General features: G+C 46.9%; 1 protein-coding gene across 2 annotated transcripts; it reads right to left on the reverse strand.

Moving 5' to 3' along the window:
- LOC118772218 (LHFPL tetraspan subfamily member 3 protein-like) lies at window positions 1–21515 on the reverse strand. Of its 2 annotated transcripts, XM_036520524.1 has the most exons (5): window positions 20801–21515; window positions 19826–20283; window positions 5441–5677; window positions 2955–2978; window positions 1–2634 (listed from the first exon to the last, which is right to left on the reverse strand). In XM_036520524.1, the coding sequence occupies exons 2-4, from the start codon at window positions 20250–20252 to the stop codon at window positions 2962–2964; spliced, it is 681 nt and encodes a 226-aa protein (XP_036376417.1). In that variant the 5' UTR covers window positions 20253–20283; window positions 20801–21515; the 3' UTR covers window positions 1–2634; window positions 2955–2961. The 2 variants fall into 2 exon arrangements, with proteins under 2 accessions (XP_036376417.1, XP_036376416.1); XM_036520523.1 differs by lacking the exon at window positions 20801–21515 and having other exon boundaries at window positions 19826–20788.
- Between the last annotated feature and the right edge of the window lie 4115 nt (window positions 21516–25630).

The raw sequence follows: 25630 nt of genomic DNA on the forward strand, positions 1-25630 counted from the left end.
GCCCCAGGTCACTCATCAGCTATAAGCTCTTCTCCCTCCCTGATCCATACACACAACGGTCTCCACAACACACCCTCCTGTTCAGTCTCTGCTGAGGCACTGCACTCCTGGAAGCTTTGAGAAAGAAATAGAAAGAAGGAGGGAGGGTTCAATTTGCAGTTTATTACCGCTTGTTATACTCATTTGACCTGTTGTATACTACAGGTCAAATGAGTATAATAACATAACTTTGCCCTTTACGGGATCAGTAACTTTCCACACAATGCCGTGCTCACAGAAAGCAAAGGAAGGGAAAAGTTTGGGTTGAACATTAGGGGGGTTGAGGTCTCCATGAATATGATTATTTGGGGGGGTTGTATTGGCCGGTTTTGATTACTGGGGCGGTTACAACCCCCCCATCCCCCCCGTAATTTACGCCCATGGAGCCTGTGTGTGTGTGTGTGTGTGTGTGTGTGGCTACTCACCAGAATGAGCACCTTCAGTGTGTGACCGTGTCTTAAATACATGAGTGAGGACACACTGCTAACCCCTCTGCAGCTCCGTGATCTCCTCTGCAGTGCTGAGATCTCCACTGCAGCTGAGTCACAGCGGGTCACCACGTTTAAGTGTCAGCTTGCTCTCCTGCCATCTCCTGACACCACAAGCTGAGAGCCTGAAAAGGAGCACGTTGCATGCTCTGACAGAGTGCAGGCTGAGGAAGAAGGGCCAAGATTCTTGTAGGCCTCGCTGTCTCTGTTGTCTGCCGCCCCCCTGTCTGAATCAAGCCTCTCTTATACTGTCAGTCTCCCTTACACGGTCACTCTCCCTCTTGGGCCAAGAGAATCCTCCTTGCTTGTGAGTATTGAAATGATCTCGAAATCCCAGAATCCTTTGCTCCTAATTTCCCATGCGAGGGCAGCAGGGCTGGTTCCTCAGCCTCCTCAGCACTCAATGGAAAAAAGGCGGCCCTGTCTTTCTTACTGCTGCAAGAATCTGACAGCTCTGTCTCAGGGGCTTGCTTCCTTCATCTCCATGGGGACGGCACTTGAAGCACACACACACACACACAGAGCCTGTGTTTGGTGGAGCGGGCAGCTCCTCTCCCTCACAGTGCTTGGAGCTGCAGTGAAAGTTATCACGTGCCTCTCAGACAGACATGTGAAACCAGCCTTCCACATCAGAGGTCATTTCAGCTTTCTGCTGGCGCTCCATCCAGATTTTGACCAATCCGAACATCTGGCTTTAACTCTGTCAACATTAGTCCAGGGAGAGACTGAGAGTGAGAGGAGTGCAGTGCTGTAGGAGGACTGAAGAGAAGATTGGCTTCCCTGCCCTAACTGAGGGCTTGTAGTGCTGTAAGGACAGACCCAGCCTGGCTGAATCTGGTATGGTTCACACACAGGAGACACACTGTAAACACAACAGTATTGGCAAAATATATCGTATGGCACAAGAAACTAAACTATATCAATATTTTTACAATACCGTGTGTCACCGACATAATCCAGATTCATTAAGACAAAATATACGGATTAACATATATAGTGAATATATTCAGTACACTGAAATGTCTGTAGTATAAGCACATGGACTCTTCAATGTGGTGATCTGTCTGTGTTGTCACTGCCAGGAGGAAAACAGTAAAAATATTTAGAGTGTGGTCCAGCTTTCGGTTTCACGTTCAGTGTAAATACAGGTTAGATCTCTCACTGTTGGATGGGGGATGGGGGGGGGGGGATGGGGGGCTCAGTTCACCTGTTGCTCTCCTCTTCCTTAAACTTCCTGTTCAGTCCAGCCATCCCAGAGTCTCTGCTCCTGCATCCCCATGTGGCTGTCAGGAGCCTGAGAGCCAGCTGCTGTCTGTCTGTCAGGGCCAGACATGAAGGCCTACCACATGACTTCACGCTCAGTCCAGTGTGGTTATTCTGTGGTACAGAACCAATCAGGCTCCACGTTCGGAGCAAGCTCGGTAGAATGAGGTTATACTATAATACAGAACCGAAGACTCCACCTTTAGAGCACACTCAGTACAATGCAGTTATACTTTCAGATTCCACATTTCGAGCACGAGCACGCTCAGCTGAGTTTAGTTATACTGGTACTGAACTGGTCAGACTCCACTTTGAGTCGAGAGAAAGCCAGTCAGATTAAGTCAATAAACAGAAACACCAAAAATACACTGACACCCACATAAGAGAATTAACTTTTCATACTAACTAGGACATGACTGTGAGAAACATAGTAGAAATATGCTGTGTTGTTACTGTATTTGTTTTATTTAACACAAGGTCCCCTGTCTGCAGGATGCCTTGATGAGTATGTGTGTGTTCAGTGTGGTGCCATATCTTTTAATGCAGGTGACTCTAATCTAAACTCTACTGTACAAAGTCTGTACAAGATAATGGGGCCTCTGGGTGCTGTAGGGTGACTCTTCACTTCATCACACAACTCTTTCCTCTCTCTCCCCTCTCTCCATCTCTCTCTCCTTCCCTTGTCTCACTCTCCTCTCTCCCTCTCCTCTCTTCCTTCCCTCTGTCTCTTCTTTTACATCATTTCCTCCCACAGCTGTGGAGAGACTCCAACCCTCAGAACCATGGGTAACAAGCTGGAAAGTGAAATTACGTTGAGACTGGCCCCTACTGGGCACCAGCAAACCTGTAGGACAGAGAGAATAGGGGATCATTTGTACTTGTTCAATACTGATTCACTGAAATGCACTGTTGACAAGTAGGCTTTTCATTAGTGGCAGATCCAAAAAGACAACCTTAAATTTTATTGAACATCTGGTATGCATATATTAATTCCACTGCAGTGTTGCAGAGATAGGAGTTAACCCAACATTCACCGTTTGGCTTGTCAAGTCTGTGTATGTTTAACCACCACAAGGGGGCAGTGCAGACGGGGATGTTGTCTGTGAGCTGAGGGGTGAGGGCATTCTATCCGATCTTTTTACTTTTCAGTTTCGGCGCACTCACCTGTGTATTAGGCATGTCCACTCTCTGTGAGAAAGAGAAAAAGAGGGAGGGAAGAGAATAATTGTGATTGGTGATGAGTGACAAACCAGTGCAACTGATCATTTGAGGCAAGCCAAGGAGATGGAAAAATATACTGGCAGTATTGGTAACAACCAAGAGATGGCAGCAAAAGGACTAAACTAGTAATGGGATGGCAGCTTGATATTGTTTTAGGGCATAATACGGAAAAAGGAAAGTGATATTAGCAAAATTAAACTTACTTGTTAAATGGGGAACTTTTACAAAAATCTGACTTGCTCACATCTTGAAAATCAAACAACCTTTACTTTATCAAAAGTGATATGTGGAAGAGCAGTTTCATTGCCCGTGTGACCTGCCCTTAGCACCTCTCCTATAGAGCTGTTAAAGAAGTATTTATTTAAAGAAGTACTGCTGGATCCTTGATCTACAACCCACACAGCCCCTGCTGGTGTGTCCCCCCTGACTGGTTGCTCTAACTTCTGTCACTCTGATAGGCAGAGCACATACTTATTGTGACTGTGGCCCCTCCCACTCCGGTCACTGTGGTAGGCAGAGAGCATGCTCATTGTGTCTGTGGCCCCGCCCCCTCCAGCCACTCTGATTGGCAGGGTTCGCTGCAGGCTTATTGTGTCTGTGATTCATGCTGACGGGCTGATGGCAAGCTGTGCAAACAACCATTAGTAATCCATCACCCGGGAGCCCTTGGCTGCTATTAACACATGAGTACAGTCTCTGCCTCTCTCTGTCTCTCTCTTCTTCACTCTCAATCACTCACACTCCACACCTCTCTCTCTCTGTCACTCACTCTCTACATCTGTCCCTTCCCCTCTCTCCTTCACTCTCACCTGCTCTCACCCCGTCTCTCTCTCCCTCTGACAAATTCAAGCTTTATTAGCATGACCAGACAGGTGTGCAGTACTGCCAAAGCCAAATACATGTGTGCTCTTCTAAAAATACAAACGTATACATACACAAAGCACTTTTGCAGTATACCAGGGGCATGCTTCCTGCCCACTGTCCCTCAGGCTGTAGCACTTGGACACACACCTTGCTGCCAAAGGTATCGTGTTTCTTTCAGAATTTTTTTCTTTCTTTTTTTCTTTCTTTCAGAAAATTTTTTCTTCTTTTCATCATTCCGTTTCTTAATCATGGGGAGAGATCATTTAAAATGTTCAAAGTATTTTTTCCCCTAATTATCTGGAACTTATCACAATGTAGGAGAATTTGAATTTTTCATCATGTGCTGTCTCTCATTCTCTCAATACTGGCATAGCATGACCAAATTGTGCTTTAGCCTGTTTGCATGGCACAGAAAGCATGATTCAGCTCCCGCAAAAGGAAAAATATATATCAGAAACAGGAACAGGAAGAGGGACTGGTGAATTCATGCTTATGAATAAATGTACACACTTGTGTGCATTATCCATTGAGAATGCAGAGTGATGCAGCACTAGGCTGGTCTGATGACAAATGCTTTCTCTCTCCAGGTCTCTTCAGGGTGTCATCGCTAGAAAGTGCCAGATTCCATTGTGACGTCATTCCACATATGGCACAGTGTTACACATTGTGAGGTAATTGCGTATGCACCCGTGATTCGTCATTCCACCTGTCAATCTTGTCTAATGTAGTTCGGCAGGGGCGGGTGCTGGGCTTGCAGAAGCAGCACTGTACACAGCATGCAGTTACATTTGGTTGGATGACACAAATGACAATATGTGGGAAAATATCTGTGCCACTTTGATTTACCCATTCTGCTAAGTTCCAAAAATATTGCTGAAATGTCCTTGATTTGGAGCTAGGTGCTTTGAGAAAGAAAAAATACTGATGGGGACAGATTTAGTGACAAATGTGCTAAGGTGGCAACACCAATAAGACGTGGTCAGAGTTAAACCACAGACTTTCTGTACATGGACCAGTCACCTTGCTATGCGTCATAGAGGATTCTGTCTGCCATTGCTTAAGCTGCAAGTGCCATAAAAGATAGTCGGCATGGTTTCCAGACAGGAAAATCATGCTTAAATTCTTCTGGACTTCTTCAAGGAAACTGAAATTTGTTGACTCGGATCGGGCTCATGCTCTGACATCTTTGGACTTTCAAAGGGTGTTTGGCAAGGTATGGTATAAGCTGATCAAGATGAAATAGGTCTGTGTTATATTTGATTCAAAATTAATGATCAGAGTGACTACATCTGGGCAAGGAGCTGCAAGAAGTGAAGTCCCACTGTGATCGGTGTTGGGACCTGCGCTGCTCCTTATGTACATAAATAACCTTTACAAGGTCATTAAAGGCAAAGTAGTCACATTTGCTGATGACACTAAATTGTGAGGTGAAGCTAACATTTTGTTAGCAACCCAAGTGATTCATGAAGGTTTAAATAGAATCCCGTGGGCAATCACCTGGCAAATGAAGTTTAACAATGAAAAGGTCTACCTGTGCATGATAAATTTATAATATATGGGTTTACCTTTGCTGTCACCCAGCAGCTCCTCTGTCATGAGGCTGTCCTGCCGGTTGCCCAGTACGAAGGCCAGGAAAGACAGGATGAGGGCGTCCAGGATGCCCATGATGGCCAGGATGTAGGCCCAGCGCACTGAGCACGCCCCCAGCGTGTACTTATCCGTCTGCTCCCCGCACATGCGCTTCACCTCGTCCGAGTCCCAGCCGTCAGGGAAGATCATGCAGCCCAGAACCAGGCACGTACCTGGGAGAGAGAGGGAGGGGGAGGGGGAGAGAGAGGGAGGGGGAGGGAGAGAAGGAGGGATACAATGTGAAAACAAGCTATTCCTACTGCCCTTTTAAAAGCCATCCTCTCTTCTCCCCCTGCCCTTTTAATTCACTCGGTGATGGAAACACACACTACACACTACACACACACACACACACACACACACACACACACACACACACACACACACACACACACACACCAGCAGTACTGGCTGCGGTCAGTGTGAGGCAGCTGTTGAAACTGCCAGAACAAAGACGAGGATAGAGCCGCAGGCGCCGGCGCGCAGAAAGAGGCGGTGGACAGATACTGCGCAGTCAGACACACCGGACAGACGCAGCTTGGTCCCCAGGCAGAGGCGGGCATGGGATTTAAGTGCTGGATAATCTCAGGAAATGACAGAGGGGCGCTGTCCCTCCTCTCTTACAATGACGAGATAATCACTGTGTCACAGAGAGGGAGGGAGGGAGGGGGGAAATACGGAGCTGTACAGAGGGCAACAGAAGGAGGAAATGACATGTGATTTCCCACTTATTTCCTGTGCTCTTTCACCACTCAGTTTGTGCATCCATTGAACAAAACGAGAGATAACAGTGTGAATTTCAGCTGTTATTTCAGCTAATAATTATAATCCGTAATGATGCAGCGCTGATAATCTCCATAGGATGTCCTCGGTCCTGCTTCCACAGTGTGGAACGGCCCTTCCAGTGTGTCATTCTTTACCCTGTGATTGATGACACGCGTGAATCTTCCTCTCTGATCCTCTGTGTTAGACCACACTGCTCTGAGTACCGTCCCCCATAAATCCAGCCCTCAGTTTGTAGTTTCATCATTTGGACTTGGAGGGAAGGGAGACCTCCTCATTTGGATCTGTGAGACATTCCTCTCTGCGTTTCATGTCGAGGAGACAGTGAAAGGCAGTTACTCAGAGCCCTGACTGGAGATACTGATGACGAGTCTCACTGTGTCGTAAAGACACTGAGCCACAGTGTCTTCCCTCCATCTCTCAGCCCATCCGAGGCCGTGGCTACTCTCCATCTCTTCTCTCCAGCACAGGTGGACACTGGGCAGACACACTGACGCTTAGCCCCTCCTGGCTGAGAGACTGGAGCTTGTTCAAAGCCCTCGTCTTTGATATTGTTACAGAGCCTGAATCACACTGAGAGTAAGAGTGGAGTGCTTCTGCCGCAGATAAACTGCATTCCTAAAGAGTCAGCCACTCTGAAGCCTTAAGGCTGTGCTTATTAAAATGCACTGATTCAGAGGATCACACTGTTTTAATTCATTTTGATATAAGCCTGGAAAGGGATATGCACTCATACGCTCTCTCTCACACGCGCACACACACACACACACTTTGTCAAATGGTATGCTTTGTGTGAAAGTGGGTTTATGCGCATCGCTAGTGCATTTTTATTATCCTATAATGTATTTTATAGTCACATCTGAACACGCTATGTGAAGGCGGTCCATTGTTTTGAGCAGCACACGCTTACTGAATGGTCACTGGCAGGACTTGAAAAGATGAAAGATGAAAGTTACAAAAATGAAAGATCCTATACAACTACGTTAAAGTCTAATAATTTTAATCATCATTTTTCATTATATATGAACTGGAACCCATAGCTGCAGTCATCATTTTTGTGGAATGTAGAATAGTTATGTATTAGTAACAGCAAATGGTTGCCTTTACATGTTAACTCGTTTTACTCAAGGCAGTGCAGTTTGTGATCACCCCCCATAATTTTTTAAGGAACTAGAGCCAGATTAGAGAATGAGACATAAGAGTCAAAGGTGTCCTATCACAGCATGGTTCTGAAAAGCTGCAGGAGGAGCTGTCCATCACAGTTTGGTTCTGAAAAGCTGCAGAGAAAAACTGTCCAATCATAGCACAAAGCTGAAAAGCTGCAGGAGTTGTCCAATCACAGTGTGGTGCTGAAAAGCTTCAGGAGGATCTATCCAATCACAGCGTGATGCTGGAAAGCTGTAAGAGGAGCTGTCAATCACAGCATGATGCTGAAAAGCTACAGGAGCTGTGTTATGGATGAGTTAGCAAACTGGTAGTTTGTAGGTTTGAATCCTGGATAGTGTGCTGCTGTGGTTACCAGGGTTACAAGCATGCGGGGTGTGTAGGGCTGTATGCAAGAGTTGGAGGGGGGTGGTACACAGAGTGTGAGAGGTGGGTGGGGGTGTAAGGTTGTGTGTAAGAGACAGAGGGATGCATAGGGCTGTGTGTAAGAGTTGGAGGGGGGTGTAGGACTGTCTGCAAGCGATTAAAAGGGGTGTAAGGTGGTGTGTAAAAGTTGGAGGGGTGTGTAGGCTTCTGTGTAAGAGCTAGAGCAGTGTGGAAAGCTGTGTGGGTCCCTGCTGCTCCTCCTGCTCTTGCTGTAAGTGGGTGAGTCATGGCATCGCAGCCCAGCTGCCTGCAGTGCATTAGATTATTACACTCCCTGTGGTCAAGGCAGCTTAAAGCAGATTATCTCCACTCACTGAAAATGACCCATTAAACTGAAGTCAAGCGCAGCCCCCAAATAAAGAGTTATTTCGCTGCTCAACATTATTTCACATATGTGTTTCAGTAGTGACAGTGGTGACACCCATCCACACCCTGTTTGGAATGAGTGCAGTTCAATGGTTCATGAACCTTTGCTGGTACATCGTTACTGCCCAAAGTGGTGAGAGGGCAATGCAATGCTGGTTTTGCCACACTTGATCACTTCACTAGTGTGTTCCAGAGACACTATCTGGTAGTAAAAATATGCTGTTTCTGCAGTACATACAGAGATCTTGTGTGCATGTGTGTGTATATATGTATGGCACATTTGTGCTACCGTGTGTGTGTGTGGGGGGGGGGGGGGGGGGGGGGAGATGTGTGCATGTGTGTGTATATATGTATGGCACATTTGTGCTACCGTGTGTGTGTGTGTGGGGGGGGGGGGGGGAGATGTGTGCATGTGTGTGTATATATGTATGGCACATTTGTGCTACCGTGTGTGTGTGTGGGGGGGGGGGGGGGGGTGTGCATGTGTGTGTATATATGTATGGTACATTTGTGCTACCGTGTGTGTGTGTGTGGGGGGGGGGGTGTGTGCATGTGTGTGTATATATGTATGGTACATTTGTGCTACCGTGTGTGTGTGTGTGTGTGTGTGTGTGCGCGCGCATTATTTGGGTTTACCCCTGTGGATTCTCACTACAGAGCTCAGTGCCTCTACTCTGCTGGGAGCTCCATACATCAAAGCAGCCATATAATCAGATTCACATCTGTCGGCTCCAGAGCCCCTCGGAATCCCATTTTCTGCCGCTGCGAGTTTAAAAAGCTGTGACCAGCTGAATTACACATACAAACCCCCTTTGTCTCTGCTCACATTCACACATATGTGTCATATACAAGTGCCTTCTGTCTGCAAATCAGATCAATACTACTGATGGATTCTGTTTCACTTCCTACAGCCACACCTGTATTGATTAATCTGCTGCTCCGAAAGTACGCAATCTTTTCTCCTGTGAAGAACACACTATATTTGCCCAGTAAATGTACATTTTTTGTGCATTACAGACTAGTAAAAGGTATTATTCCATACACAGGGTATCAACGCTTTGACTGCCCTCACCCTGGAGCAGTAGTCCTTCCTGTTTGGTACCTGACTGGAGTTTCACCAGAGACCCAGAAACAGAAAACAGGTCATGAGCAGCCCAGTACAAATACATTTGGCAGCTACATCATCCTCCCACAGAGAATATTCATTATGTTTCACACATAAATTAAGGGCATGTATTTCACACCTTTGCTATGCTAACCCACTGTTTTTTTTTTTGGATCAATGCTGTGCAGATTCTGAACAGATCCTCTGAACAGATTCACTGATCCTTAGGTGTGTAGATCTGCTGATAGAGTGGGAACAGTAAATAGGATGGGCAATCCAGATGAGGTAAAGGTCGGTGAATCTGTGCAGTAATAATCCACACAAACCTGCTGACACATACTGCACACAGCTGCATGATCAGCCCCTGCCTTCTGCAACAGGATCAGGGTCACCGCCCCTCCAAACTCTTCACCGGATGCTTCACCGCCCCCCGAACGCCTCAGTGAGCCCGTCACCTAATCCCTCACCCCTCGCCGAGTCCTTCACAGAATCTTTCACCTGGTCCTTCCACTGACGAGGTAGGGGGGCGCGGAGGGCTCCCTCCAGCCTTTATAAAAGAGTAATATGCAGGAAGCCGTGGCTGAGGCAGGCAGCGTCTCTCAGTATTCCACAGGCGTCTCTGTGTCTGCGGGCTGCCTTTGAAGTTGACTGAAGTGTGGTGGGGTTGTATTAATATTGTTCAGTTCTGAGGATGAGGGAGCTAGCGGTGTCACTCAGGTTTCACACAGACTCCGAGGCCCTGACGCAAACTTTATCGCCCCAAATAGCACTGCTTATCCCAGGCGACTCGCGAAGCTTACTTTTCACTCATGTGTGGGTACAGCTGGATATAGGGAATCCAACTGGGGGGATCTCTTTTTTTCATCTTGAGGTTGAGCTTTTATGTATATGTAAATGGCATGCCATAAAAACAACAGAATTTTCAATAAAAATAACTCTACTTGAGACGGAAGGTCATGTGCTGTACGGTTTAATTCCCTGTACAGTCTGTCAGTGTGTTAGTCCTGTGACACACCCCTCACTAGCTGGCTCACAGGAGCATCCAGCATGTGATTGGCCGTCTGGCCGTTTGCATCACAAAGACCTGGCCGTCCTGTGGCCTGTACTGTTTTAACTATAGCTATAAATACATACCTGGTCTAACTATCCCATCACAGCATTTCTCGCATCTCTTTCTCCCAGCCTGGGGATGAAAGCAGTCCTCCGAGAGCCGAGTGTGGGGATGCGCGCTGTCTCTCTGAAGCACACACGCTCATGCTGCAGTGCCGCCGCTGTTGCTAAGAGTGGTTTAACAGGTCACAGTGTCCTTGCCCCCCCCCCCCCCCCCCCCCCCCCCCCCCCCCCCACCCTCCCCTTTTTATCCCTGACAGAGGAATAAATCAGATGTCCGTCTCCCTGGCACCCATGTGGTGGTCCTGCAGATTAACACAGATGGGAAATCTATATGCCACACTCCCTCGGGACTCTGGGAAAGCAGGGGGGAGGGGCAAAAGCAGAAACATTTGCCTTATTGCTCAACCTGGAGCCCAGACTGAATAGCAACCTGCAGGAAACAGGAGGCCATTCACCCCCATTCCAGCAGTCAGGGGTGCTGGCATGGGGGGGGTTTGGGTAGGAGAGGTGTTGGTGTTGGTCTAGGAGAGGAGGTGTGGTGATGGTCTTGGTGGGGGGGGGGGGTGTTTTTCTGGGAGGGGAGGTGTAGTTGCTTGCCGGAGAGGGGGGGGTGTGGGGTGTTTGTCTGGGAGGGGAGGTGTAGTTGCTGGCAGGAGGGGGGGGGGGGTGTGGGTACTCATAATAGAATCTGTGAACACTGGCTGAATGCTCCCCTTCGCCTCCTGGCTTTAATTAGATTGAATTCAACTGACTGTGTTTCTTAATTAAAACACTGTTAATGAAGTGTTACTTTAGAGGTAGGTTTCAAAAAATCTGATGGGGAGTGTGTGGAGGGGCTATAAAGATCTCTACATCACCTTCACAAGTTCAAGGTCTACTGCAGTAACTCTGAATTAGCTTGCACAGAGCTGTGCTCTTGTTAATTTGATTAAAAAGGGGTCAGAGATCAACCTGGACAGCCTCCATGCTGATTGGAGGACAGCTCCATGGAGAATAAGATTGGTTCAGCAGTTATTTTTAACTTTCTCCAGCCATACTGCTGTTGCACATTCTGCTCCCAAGGAAGCTCTAGCATCCTTCAAAGCTTTCAGCCAGTTCACATTCTGATGCATTTGCGAAGCTGGAGGCTAAAGCACAGGCTACATGGCTGTGATAATTTCAGTCCTCTGGCTTGACACTGTGTTCAGTGTAAGCTTCATCCAACTCTGCACTGCTCAGTGTAACCATCATCCAGCCCTACGCTGTGTTCAGTGTAATCCTAATCCCACTGTACACTGTTCAGTGTAACTGTCATCCCGCTCCACACTGCTTTCAGTAGTTGAGAGACCTGCATGGGCCCTTTGGTGGGCCCCACACAGGTAGCCAAGCCTGTCTGCTACAGGGGATTAAACAGACGAGGTGAAGGTCTCCAATCACAGCAGGAAGTGCTGGAGAATGCTGCCACAGCCGCAGTAATGACTCTACCTCCATACAGCCAGGTAATTGGCTCCTAATGAGCCGTGGAGAAGCCGGGCTTGGTGCGCTGTGTTGCTCGCATCAGAAAACACTCTTTAATACCTGTGCTTACATCGCCGCGCAGCATCTCTATGCAGCTGGGTCGTTCGCAGTACCCGTGCGCCCTGCACACAGTCTTAACTGTGCACTGCACTATGCGCACATCACCTTGGCAGATGTGACGCAGCTGAACTCAGGAGATACAGGTGTGCCTGCACACTGAGCCACGCCTTGGGAACCCTCCTGTTTCCATGGTGACCATATGTTGTAAACACACCCTAGGTGAGGTAAGCACATCTCCAGAAAGGGGCAGCTGATGTAGTGTCACAGCTGCATGGGGGGGAGAGAGGTAAGGGGTTTGTCTCTCGCTTGCTCGTTTCTCTGGCTCCCTGCGGTTGCCATGCATGCAGAAGCAGGGGGGATTAATTCAGCGATGGTCCCAGGGGGCTGCTTACGCATGGGCAGACAAGGAATGGCAGGGAGTAGCAGTGAATCGATGGCACTGTATTTCACTCCCATAAACACAAGGCCCCGCGGCACATACACATTCAGCTGCCACTTTGTACAAACACAGCACTACGCACACCGACACTACTACAAATCTACAGAGACCGCCAAGGAATGGCTGCACACCAACACAAAGACTAATAGCGATCTTTCTCTGCCTCCAACACACTCACACACACACGTGGAGGTCAGGCCTGGTTCTTCACTGGTCTTCCTGGAGCAGCTGTAAGCTTTCTGGGAACCTGCTCCAGATCAGCTCACATGCCGATTGAGCCCAGATTCCCCTTGGGAAACATTTATGACAGGCTCCTGAGACCCAGTGAAGGCCCCCATGTCCTTAAAGGTGTTTGAGAATCAGGAAGTACACAGAGGAAGACGTTCCCATAGGGTGCTGCTTCATTAAGCATGCTGCTCTGTCATTGGCTGATGTGTATAGAGATAAGATCCATAATTCCCTGTGGTAAAAGTTGTCTGCTAAGCAAATAAATTAATACATTTGGCAGTCTGGTTGAAACGGCCACTCAGATGAGATATTCAAAAACCAACTTTAATAACGCATTTCTTCATCTTTCTTAGTGTCTCCAAAGCATGGCAGATAAAATTCATTTCAAAGCGCAGTGAAAATGTAATTAACTTGTATTGATAGTGGAAGCATTAGCCTGAACATACTGACCAATCCCAAAAAGTGTTAGGCTGATTAGTTTTCCACATGATGAACTTGTAACAACTAACCTCCTTCTCCCTCTGTTCTGAACAAAGCATTTGGTTGTATTTGGTGTAGGAAGACGGGGCAATTCTTCACCCCACTATTTTTGGACAGCTAGCACAGGTGAAAACTAGAATTGATTAGCACAGTAGCACATGTGAGGTAGGTGTAGTAAACAGCTCAGCAACAGATTCAGCTTGAACTGCAGAGGATTCCAACCTGATGGAGTCAGTATGACCTACACAATGTTGGGTAACAGCACTGAGGGAGTGAGTCTTCGTGACCCCTGAACAGGGTGGTGCAATCGGCTTATCCCATTGTACTGTGTTTTAATTGGTTCACACTGGTCATTGGTTCGCACTACACGGTAGATTGCATTCTGGGTTGCTGAAGCCTCACCCCACCATCATGTCATACGTCACTGACAGTGTACAGTGTGTCCCATTACGAGCCCCTTGCAGTGTACAGTGTGTCCCATTACGAGTCCCTGGCAGTGTACAGTGTGTCCCATTACGAGCCCCTTGCAGTGTACAGTGTGTCCCATTACGAGTCCCTGACAGTGTACAGTGTGTCCCATTACGAGCCCCTTGCAGTGTACAGTGTGTCCTATTATGAATCACTGGCAGCTTATACTACGTCCCATTATAGTTTCCAGGAACACTCAAATGGGTCTAACTAATCTGTGCTGAGTTGCATGTCATTGCTCTATGCTCTTTCTGCATGGCTCAAGAGGTCTGTTTGAGACACAAAAAGATATGAGCGAAAGTGTACGTTCAAACATATTTTAATTAATATCCGTCCCTCGAATAACCACAGAGTGTGGGAGTCTGAGCCAACTAATAAACCTGTCATCTCCATGTCACACGCTGTCACACAGCACCTCCTGGCACAGGGCGTTCACACCTGTGTCTGCATGCGTTTATGCTGCGTGAGGACTGCTCTATTTGGTGACACGCTCGTCACTCAGCGGGCTGGCTGCGCTGTCCTCAAGGGTCACACTTCAAATGAACCTCTGCTGCGGCGACACCCAGGAGGCTATAAACGGAAGTTAGAGGGGAGCAAACCTTTTTAATCACCCTCGGCCTGCTTTTTGATCTTTTTTTTTTTTTTTTTTTTGCACAATTTCCAGGCGTGTTGGTTTCTGTCAGGATTACAGGGCCGTCCCCTTTGAGATGGAGATGGAGGGAGGGAGACAGACGGACTGAGAGGGGAAGAGACAGCGCGAGATGAGTGCGTGTTTGTTCTTACCCAATTCCGGATCGCTGTTACTGGTTGGTGACTCGGAGGGCACAGTTTGGCCATGTCTTTTATTCACAATTTTCCCCCCACAAAACAGGTCTCTGCATAATTGACTTCCTGACCTGTGAAAGACCTGCTCTAAAACCCTCAGAGTGGCTAGGAGAGAGCTTCCACGTCACACACCTGTTCATCAGAACACTCTGCAGAGAGGATTCCATCCTTTCTTGAGAATCTTGAGTCTCCACTTTGGCTTCTTACTTGTGGAGTCCCTTTCTTCCTACTTCACCCCCCCCCACTATAATCTCTTTCAGTCCCCCCCAGCAATTTGCTATCATTCCCTGCTCGTGTCCCCCATCCCTACCTCATTCCCTCCTCCCCCTCCTCTCTCTCTCAAGGGCAGGACAGTGTGTCTGCCTCCATTTTATACATGTGATTCCATGATGCTTAGAACATCTCACACAAAGCCAGTGCATATGAATGCACATAAAGACACGCAAAAACAGACACGTTTTGTGTACACACACACGCACACACAGAACTACACATGCACAGAGACAGGCACAGATACACACATGCAGAGGCAGATGGAGGCACGCACGCACACACACACACACACACACACACACTTACATATGCACACGCATGCACACAAGGACACACACCCTGTAGGCATGTAGCAGTAGTTCCTGTCAGAGGAAGCAGACGTCACAGAGTCCATCCCTCATTATCGCTACTTGTGATGCTGCGGAGAGACGCCAGACTCCTGGATCAGCAAGACACCGGAACCCAAACGGGCCTTTTATCTGTACCTGCTAATGGGTAACTCCTGTCTCAGGAGACCCCATTCAGTCGGTAATGAGCGTAGGGCTGTCTGCTACTTATGCACACCATCAACAAAGAACACTGCCAGCGTCCCCTCGGCCACTATCCCCGCCCTTCCCCTATCTGTTCACCAATTAACAGTCCTGCTGCACTGCCCAAATCCTCTGCGCTGCCGTTCTGTTCCAAAGACGGGGGTTCCAGCCTATATCTGAGCTGAATTCAACGGAGGACAAATGATCAGTCCCGCCTCTGTTTGTTTACAGTGAAAGACGGTGGTGTGAGGGATTAGAGCCTGAGACTGGAGTGTGTTAGAATGTGAGAGATGGGAGTGCAGGGGGCCTCTCCAGGATAACAGGAGCTGCGTTGACTCTACTTAGAAAAACGTGTGTCACATGTCCGAAAATTTTGGAAAGGGAAACGAGAGTGTGAAAATGATTCCCATTGACCTCAGTGTCTGGCTGTCTCTGCAGGCGCTGACAGCTCTGCTTTGCGTTTCCCAGTTAATTAGAGCATAGTCTGGAGGGCAGCAGTGCCAGGGAGAGAATGAGAGGGCGTGTGTGTGTGTGTGTGTGTGTGTGTGCATGCGCGTGTATGGGTGTGTGAGAGAAAGTGTGTGTGTGAAGAGGGAGAAAGAGAAGGCATGTGGGAGAGAAAAAAAGTGTGTGGGTTTGTGTGTGAGAGGGAGAGAGAGAAGGGGTGTCCATGTGCGTGAGAAAGTGTGTAAAAGAATGTGTGTGTCAGACAGTGTGTGCTTGTATGGGTTTGTGTGTGTGTGTGTGTGTGTGTGTCGAGGGGGGCGTGCCTGTGTGCACTTGTGTGTTTGTGTGTGCATGTGAGAGAGGAGAGGGTGAGAGTGAGGTGAAGAGTGAGAGAGGTAGAGAAAGGGAGAGAGTGAGAGAGGTAGAGAGAGTGAAAAAGGTGGAGAAAAGGGGAGAGAGATGGAGAGGAGACCATGGGCCAGAGGCTGAGCCCTCTTATGTGCACACCTTTCCGGTGATGGTTTTCTCAGCAGCTGTGTTTTGTACAGTTCAGTGAGCACCGAGCGGTGGTGCAGACAGACAGTGATGTGTGTGTATATACACCTGACAAACAAGAAGAATTCCTCAGAGAGGTCATTAAATCGAGAAACACGTTTTAAAACCTTTCTTGAAAATATGCTTGGGCAAAAGCAGACATTTAGAACCCCGTCCCGGTGAAGCTCTTCGAGTGCCTCCCTGCACTGCACACCCAATACTCTTGTATTGAGATGTTCTCTGCGCTATTAAACAGGAGCTCCAGAGAGATGTGCTGCAGGCCATCAATATGCAGGGGGCACTGCTCTTATTGAACTCCTAAAAGGGAGCAGCTGTGAAGCAGACACTCCTCTGTGTACCTCAGCAACACTCACCTAGATTTCATATTTGTGATTCTGAATTTCCTGCAGGTTGCCAATGACCAGTTTAAAAGATTCTAGCATTAAGAAAGCACTGGTAACACACGGGTCACACCACTACATGGAGCAGACATTCCTAAACCATTTGAGGAGCATAACTAATGCCTTCGTTATCACAGTGTAACAGCTTTAGAAAGCATTCATATGCGTGTGTGCAGGAATTCTGTTCTGAGGTCAGGTGACATCCTGTGTCATATCACATTTGGGAAGACAATTTTGCATAATGTGGTAATAAGGGGTGATGAACAATAATGAATAATTTATGAAGATGCAATGTCACATTATTGACATAGCATCTTCATGGAAGCTTTAGCAACACATATAATGGAGACCAACTGCCAAAAGGAATATTGACCTTTTAAAACAATTATTCTGTTTGGCATGACATGTTGAAAGACCATTAAGTGCTGATGCTCCTGGTTACATGACATTAATCATTTTGCAGACACGCTCAACCAGGGCAACTTACCAATTTATCAAGGGGGGAGAGAGGGGGAGAGTGACAGAGATGGAGGGAAATGTACAGGGGAGGAGGGTGAAACAAGTGTAGTGGGAGTGGGAGGAGATGGGCGCATTTAGCTGGAGGACTGGTGAGGTGAGCGTTGATTCAACGTTGTCCACAGGAGCTGATGGTAAGGACGTGCTTGGTTTGATGTGAGAGGTACGGCTCTGATTATTGCCGGGGTGAAGCTGCTACATTAGCAGCACTGCTTTTCACAGTGCTGAAGATCACACATAGTGCTGCCACCCCACTCTCTGCATCACGGAAACAGTCAGCAGCAACCCTCTTAGCAAACATCCTACTGTATTCAAGCATCTGTGTGTGTGTGCGTGCATGTGTGTGTGCATGTGCATGCGTGTGTATGAATCAGTGTCTTAATAGGAACAAAAACATGCTATAAAAGAAAAAAACATTATATGTTGAATAGTTTCTTCATCTTTCCAAAATGTTATGGTTTAATCCTAGCGCTGCACAGTCATATTGTTCACAAATGTTATTGGATTTTATCCCAGAAAACACAATGTCAGAGGTATTAATCAAGGCTATGAATAAATGCAGAGGGCACCTACAGCAGTAGTTTACAGTAGAGCTTCTAATACAAGTATCTGCAAATGTAAGGCTTATTTATTCTGAAAAAATAAGCGTGGCTGCTACTTCAACCACCACCCCCCACTCTATTGGTCCTGTGTCCATTTCAAAGCACTGCTTCTTTCCCCTCCTTTCATCTGGTAAAGACGAAGACACACTCACTTACTCACTTACTCTCTTTCTCTTTTTCTCTCTCTCTCTCTCTTTCACTCTCTCACACACACACACACAGAGTGCACTCATTACATTGTCTTATGTTGCACCTGAGTCTGGGATGAGCAGTGGATTTCTTCTAAATAATCCCTGCATTTGTGCTTGTTTTGAGAACGAGCTCCGCACAAATTTACCTTGCAAAGTGCACAGCTCAGAAAGTGGCCAGCTCCTCCGCAGCAGTGCAATATCTGCACAGGAGGAGCTGCCTTTCTTGTCTAATGAGGGGTTTATAGTGTAAACCTGTTTTCAATTTGCCCATCATAGGATGTCTTTGTGAGATGAAAAACACACAAATTATGACCTCCTCTAACCTTTAAAGACCCAAAAAAGTGTACAGTCACCCATGCGTCATGACTGACAAACAGGCAGCTGTCTCTCAGAAAACCAAAAAGAAAGGGGACTGAGATATCTAAAAACTGTTCATCTACCTTTCACCTTTGTCCTGTCACTTTCCTTTGTAATTTAATACAGGGGTTTTTCAGGGCCGAGCTGAACAGAATGATGTTACTGCTGATTATTTTTAAATCGTTATGTGTAATACAGGCCTGTTCCATTTCTGTAAATATGCCTTTCTGGTGTATTCCCTTGCCTCAGTCAGTCTGGGACATCCCTTCGGGCTACAGATATTTCATGTATCGTGATGAACAAAATGTCTGCAGAGACCTTCTAAAGTCTGGAACAGTTGGAACACTAGTTGCATACTTTTGGTGCCATCACCATAATCAATGGTGGGTTATAATTTAGACAGACTAGGTCAGCTAAACTCAGGTTCTTTTATTTTGAGAAGAAAATGTCAAAGTGACTCAGGAGTTCTTCGGTTTGCAGTTGGTTACTTTCTTAAAGACAATGACATTTTCTGCGAGTTCTGCATCAGTAAACTGCCTTTAGACATCGTTGGAAACACCAACATTAGTTGAAATCCTTCATATTTCACTTGACAATTTAAAAGAGATTGGCCGTTTTGAAAGTAATATGACCTTAATACTTATAATTCAAATACAATATCAAGTTTCTTCTGGTTCGCTAGCTTTTGACGCGCTCGCGGGGTTTTAATTAAAATGTGGTAGAAAGCAATTGTAGCCTTGTGTGATCTTATGCTCCGTTAATGAAATTGGTAAGTTGTTATAGTTGCAATGATGCATGTGGTACTTAAAACGATTTAAGCATTAACTGTCATTTCACAGTTTTTAAAGCGCATTTGTTTAACTGCCACCACTCTCACCACCGTGCTTTCAGAAGAGTGAATCTTGACTCTAATTATGTTTTAAGCTTTAAAGTAAAGTTGTAAAGTAAAGTGAATTGCATTTTTCCACGTGGGTCACCGTACCAGTTGTGGCTACAACAGTTTAAAGAAAGTAACAAAATTCACTTGATCATGATTTGTTATTTTGCGATAACGACCAGGTTTGAATGCATCTTAAAGGACATTTTCTATCATCAGATCAATAAGAATTCAAAGATTGTTTAAATGAAAACCATCTCTCACAGTGAAGGAAACTCTGGAGACTGTGGCGTGTCTATGTCAATTTTGGATTCTAAAGTGGTGATCCAAAGTGATCCCTGCTTCGTTTTATTCAAACAATTTTCAAGAAAAGAAACACAACCATCTACATAAAATAGATTTGTTGACATTACTCTGTTGCAATTCAATTCAGTGCTCGTCAGCTTCGGTCATATATCGCAGAGGAACCTGTTATCCCTTCCACATCAGACCTGAAGTCTGTGAGTCGTGTCGTGACCAAATTTTTCTACACGCGTGGTTGTGCGGCTGTAATGGACATCTGGACTATAATGTAACTGGACAATTTTTGATGCACGTCCCATATAAAGAAGAAAAACAGCGAATGCAGCTGGTACTCACCGGAGGCGAGCTGCATCCAGCCGCAGATCTTGTAGACGGTGGCGGTGCTGCAGAAGAAGAAGAGCGCGAAGCAGACGATGCAGGTGATGACCAGGACCATGGACATGCCGATGAAGACGGACGCGGCCTTGAAGGCGCCTGAGGGGATGGAGCTGAACTCAGTGAAGCTCCCCTGACACGTCAGGTCCCGCGACAGCCCGTTCCCGATGCAGTAGTGGAAGAGGCCGAAGTAGCCGGCCTGCGGCGTGTCCACGCCGTCCCCAATCCAGTACGGCTGGATGAAGCACACCACGTTGACGATTGCGAACAGGATGGTGAAAATGGCCCACAGAACTCCGATGGCGCGGGAATTCCGAATGTAATTGGTCTGGTAGATCTTGGCAGCTTCTGCGGCTGGAAGCATCGCTGCAGGAGTTCCGGGTACCATATTTCACACCAGTTCAGATGGATTTATTGACCTGGAATACGACCAGGTATATGCAATAATTGAGACAGCTGAGCAAAAGTAAATACAGAGCACCGTTGGATGTAATTGCTCACTGAGAATTTCCCCCAAACAGCTGTCAAAGGGTTAGCGTGCCCGCACAAGCTATTGTACTACAAGCTAAATGGCTCGCAGCGCTTGCCCGGGTTGTCCGGGAGAGGCTTGCAAATCCCGCATCTCTGTGCAACGTCTGTGTATCTTTCCGCTGTCGACCCTGGGAAATATACCGCCTATGAGCTGGTCAAGCCAGCTGAGTCTCTATCCCTTTCCCTGTAGCCGCCTGACGGTCTGTCAAAAAGCATTAACACCGCTAACACACCCGCGCGCTTTCCTGCTATAACACTTTTACCTTCGTCCTCGCGGAATATCTTGCGAGATGAACAAATGACATTGAATTGCAACTTGTAGTCCTAGCTGAATGTCTGTAGGAAAGGAATAAATGCAAGCCACGTTCCTATTTAAAACAGCCACAGACTGAAAGAGATGTTTACCTTAGAATCAGACGCAGTCCCGCGGTTGCTACGGAGATAATTTTTTCTGAACAACCTTCAGAATCCTTTGACTAATTTCTGAGGCCAGAGAGCGAGAAGCGTCATTTTTGGCAAGTGATGAAACCGGTGTTTTTGGTAGGTATTCTCTTCAGATTTATATCGTATTCCGTCCGCCTCTTTTTGTTTCTATTTTTTTCCACCTCAAAGAACACCTGTATTCAACAAAATCCGACTTTCTCCGGCTCGTATGACAGAACAGCGCCAGTGTAGCAACACAATTTCGTTAATCCTCATTTCACACGTCGGGTGAAGACGAGGGGAAAAACAGCCGTGCGTGAGCTGTGATTGATTTCAGATAAAAGAGCTCCGCTGTTTATTCTGCCAGTATGTTAACTGACACAGGGATTGAGATGCACCGACCTGCTTCCTAACACGGTCTGCGCCCTTTCCCTGGCCGAGCCGTTGCTCGTGTCCGGATGGGTCTGCTGCTCCTTCGCACGGAGCTTCGTTCTGTCGCGCTGGCTGGGGGGACGGCGGTGATAACGCAGCCTCAATGATAAACGCAGAGAGACGCACACTCCAGGCACGCCCGCGGATCCCAGACTGACCCGGTTCGGGCCCTGATCCACAGAACCCAGCAGTGGCAACTCTTCCACCAGCTGCCCCTTCTCTGCCTGAGCGCACGCATGTCACACGGGCTGCGCACCGTCGCTGCTGGCCATGAGTGACGTCAACGTCAAGCTTGAGGGGGGGGGGGATCAGCGCCTGCGACAGGTTGATTTTTGTCAAACTGCAGCGAGGAATAGAATCCCCCCACCCTCATCATCACACTCTCATTTGCATCATCATCAGCATCATCGTTATCATCATAATAATCATCATCTTGAGCGTACTAGACAATTTATCAGATGATTTGTTAACATTAACCCTAATCCATTAATTCATCTCGACTGCGCTGTAGCCTATACCGGCCGCTGTTAATTAATTGTGGTGTGGGTATTTTATCTAAACTAGTTCCTTGCGTTGCTAGTGTCCGTGTCCTGTACACGCACGTGCAGCTGGCATGCTGGACTGAGCCTTTCGGACTCTTGATCTCTTTGACAAGTCAGGGGCGACTTGAACGCGCAACGCGCGACAGTTCTAGAGGTGGGAAGTCTATAATCAGGATTAGCATAGTCCAACAGGTAATGTTTATTTCTGTCTGCTGTCTGCCACGCAGGTTAACTGTGAATAATGAAACTGAGAAAAGCGAGAAATGTAAATTTGCACCTGACGCCTCTATTTATAATCCGAGTTAAAATATGATGCCAAATATACAGCACGGCATATCTTTGGAAACTGCTGTTGAGCAGAAGATAGGCCTATTTCTAGAGAAACTTCATGTTCTCTCTCTTTGAAGGCAAATAGCTACTTAAATACAATTCAGCATAAAATAAAGGTCGAACATTATTTTATTAATTCACTCCAACGTGTATCTCTCTGACCCTGAGACTGAAATGAGAGAGTGAGAAGTGAAAACTTTACTAATGGTGGGCGGAAAGGAAACCGTTTGGCTCGGTACCAAATAAGGAAAATGCACAGATGTAAAGAAGATATAAAACATTTATGCAACATTCTGAAACATGCCTAGTTTGGCAAAATAATGGGACCACTTTGATAATTAGGCTACTTTAGCTATCCAGTTTCAGCATTCATTACACAAGGATAAATATGTATGGGTGGGTGTGGTGAGGTCACTCAGTGATCTCTCACCTGGGTTGGCTACATGTGTAGTAACAAAGGCAAGGTCATGCTGTGCTGCATAGACACAGCAGTGACTGAACACAAGTCCAGCCTCCAGCACACCTGTGGCACAAAGGCATTGGATACATCCTCACCTGCCCACAATCACCCCTCTGACCAATGAGGCAATGTGTAGCATAGTAGTAAGGAGCAGGATTCGTAACTGAAAGGTTGCCGGTTTGATTCCCCACAGGGACACTGCTGCTGCACCTTTGGGCAAAGTACTTAACCCACCAGCAGTATAAATGGATAACATTGCAAAAAAAAAAAAACACCTGTAATTGATGTTAGTCGCTCTGGATAAGAGCATCTGCTAAATGCCAAGAACGTAATATAACTTAGTCAGCACAGTGTGTCACAGTCAGTCATGAATTGTAGATTGATCAAATGGTTATGACATCATGACTGAATGGTTTGTTGTTGTGAGACCGACATTATGCTGTCGGTGCTGCACTGCCAGCTACAGTATTAGGGAACACTAGGTTACATAGTAACTGGTGTGTAGAAACTGGTGGGTATGGTGAAAGCTGGAATGGATTTCTAGAGAAAGATGGTGAAATAGATGGTGAAAACTAGGGAAGGGTAAAAAAGCAAAAGTATTGTCATGCTTAATTTAAATGTGAAAATGAGAAAAATGAGCCTCATACCATTAAAGAACTCATGTTCCCTGTAGCCTTTGCCCATGGGAAATACACTCAGTGAAACTCAATGAAATTCACCCAGGCCTGCTATTCTCCTTACCAAGTGTGTAATAACAGAAAATGTTTTGATCAATATCTAACAGCTGTGTACTTTATATTTCTGTGAATATCCATGGATAAAGAGCGTGGTGTTTCTTTTGATGTTAAGCATATTAATGAAACTGTACAAGGGTACAAACAGCTGTGGGCCTCTTGGGATGTGAGCATCAAACCTTCATGATGGGAGGTCCATGTGATGGTGTTGCTCAGGGATACTGTGTTCAGTCGTACTGCTCCCTGCCCCTTGTTGTAGTGTTCAGTAAATCAAACCCACGATACCTGCGGGATGTGTTGATGAGGCCTGGCACCTCTGAGCTGAGAGTGGGTGTTTCTTTTCTGCAAAATTGAATGTATTGATTTTTTTGGGGGAGTGCGCGCGCGCCGGGCCCAGCTTGTGTTATGATCTGTTGGGACGCCTCTCTGTGCAGGCCCCAGGCTGTAGTCAGACATGATCTGGGTCTGCGGGTGTGATTTTTCCCCCATGGTGCCGGGAGGGTGCCGGCGCCAGTACGCTGCTGTGACGTGCTGTTTGACCTTGTGGTCGCACACAGGTGCATGCACCCTGTTGCCCCCCACCGATCACGCCTGTGGTCTCAGCTAGTTTCCCCCCTCTCTCTGACAGCAGAACAGTGCTGCGCTCTGTCTCACCGCATCTCTCTCCCTGTCTCATTTCTCCCTAATCTCTCAGAGCACTGAACGCCTGCTGGGTGGTGATCCACCTGGACAGTCTGCGGGCAGAGTGTTGGAGCGTCAGCTCACCCTTCTCCCAGGTCAGCATGCAAACATTGATAGTGCCAGTCTTATTATGCTAAGCAACATTTCAGTGCGTTGCATCAATTTAGTGTCTGTTTTCATTTAGAAAATAAAACAACACGTTCAGATTTCAGCTTTACATCTTTATTGTACAAACAAAACCAGAAGCGCTTTTATTTTTCCAAAAAAATAATCTCTTTAGTCCTTCTACATGGTAGAAGGCATAAGCCTTGCCATGGCTTTACAGAATGGTGATCCTGGCTCCACCGCCCTCTAGTGGCAGAATTGGCAGGCCATTGCAGTTCGCACACTTGCACACAGACGCTCATACACACACAGGCTCAGAGTATTCAAAATGCCTAGGCTGTGTATATTTACATCTAAGTTGGCATGAACATATTTTAATTCCAGGGAACTACGTGCAGATTGTGCAAATCCTTGTGTTTTCAAAGTTATCCTAAATGTGCAGCTGTGTACACACTTTTCGTTTAGCAGCTCTAAACTGTGTGCAACTTTACACCTGCAGCCAAAGCAATATGAGAAAGTGCTGTTCCATTCAGGTACTGCATTATTGGCCAAACATGCTATGTGTGAAAAACAGAGAGAGAGTGCTGTCACAGCTTTACGATGAGGAAGTTAGTCTTTGTCCTTCTACACGTGCCATAAAATGCTAATCTTGGACGTTAACATTGATAAAGGTTATGTGGCTTCAGTCTTCACAAACGAGGTGCCCCCTCCTTTGTGTGGACAACCCCACATGCGATATGTCTGGGCCAATCATAGGTGAGTGTACTTTGTATGTGTGTGTGTGTGTGTGTGTGTGTGTGTGTGTGTGCACTTTTTGGTAAACCTTAAAATATCCTGTACTCATCGTACATTCATCCAGGCTCCAGGGTTCCTGGGCCCTTTGAGGGCATGTTTGAATATCCATGGCACAGAGCAGTAAAGAGAGGAAACAGTGCTGTGTCTGACAGAAAACTGCCTCGAAACTAAACACACGCCTGAATGACCTGAAAGGAGTACAGGAAAGCACAGCTTGATTCAGGGGGTCAAATGTAAGCACAAACTTCAGCCATACTACTGTGGTGCTGCTTGCGCTGGTGGTCGAGGTGGGGATAAGTTGTCAGTCTTTGTCGGCTTGGTTCTGACTGTGTAGTAAATTTTTGTTTCGGTGAAAACGTCACCCTCTGGGTGGAGTGATTTGACTTAAAAAAAACAAAAAAAAATGTTGTTGCTTTGGGATGTAACAGCTGCAAGGAGCGGTCAATGTTCCTCACCCATGATCCTCTCCTTCTCCCCTGATCTGCACTCTTCCTCCAGCCTTCTTGTGACCTATGACCCTGCCTGTGCCAGGTCACTATTAGTTCCATCTCAGATATTAACATGGAGCATTGTGTAACATGTGCTGCTGCCTGTGGGAGAGCTGGCCTGTGGGCAGGGAGGCTGCCTCACCAGCAGGGGGCAGCACACTCACAACAAAGCACCTGTTAAATGTGGAGTGATGGGGCAGAGAGGAGGCCGAGGTCAAGGATCAGGGGTGAGGGTGTGTTGCAGT

Source organism: Megalops cyprinoides, chromosome 25, assembly GCF_013368585.1.
Source record: "Megalops cyprinoides isolate fMegCyp1 chromosome 25, fMegCyp1.pri, whole genome shotgun sequence".
Lineage (NCBI taxonomy): Eukaryota > Metazoa > Chordata > Actinopteri > Elopiformes > Megalopidae > Megalops > Megalops cyprinoides.

What these genes read in the sequence shown, in the direction of transcription:
- LOC118772218 (XM_036520524.1), bottom strand. Translation starts at nt 20,252, where the DNA reads ATGGTACCCGGAACTCCTGCAGCGATGCTTCCAGCCGCAGAAGCTGCC. An exon ending in CTGGATGCAGCTCGCCTCCG is followed by an intron (nt 5,678 to 19,825) that starts GTGAGTACCAGC and finishes TCTCTCTCCCAG; the next exon opens with GTACGTGCCTGGTTCTGGGC.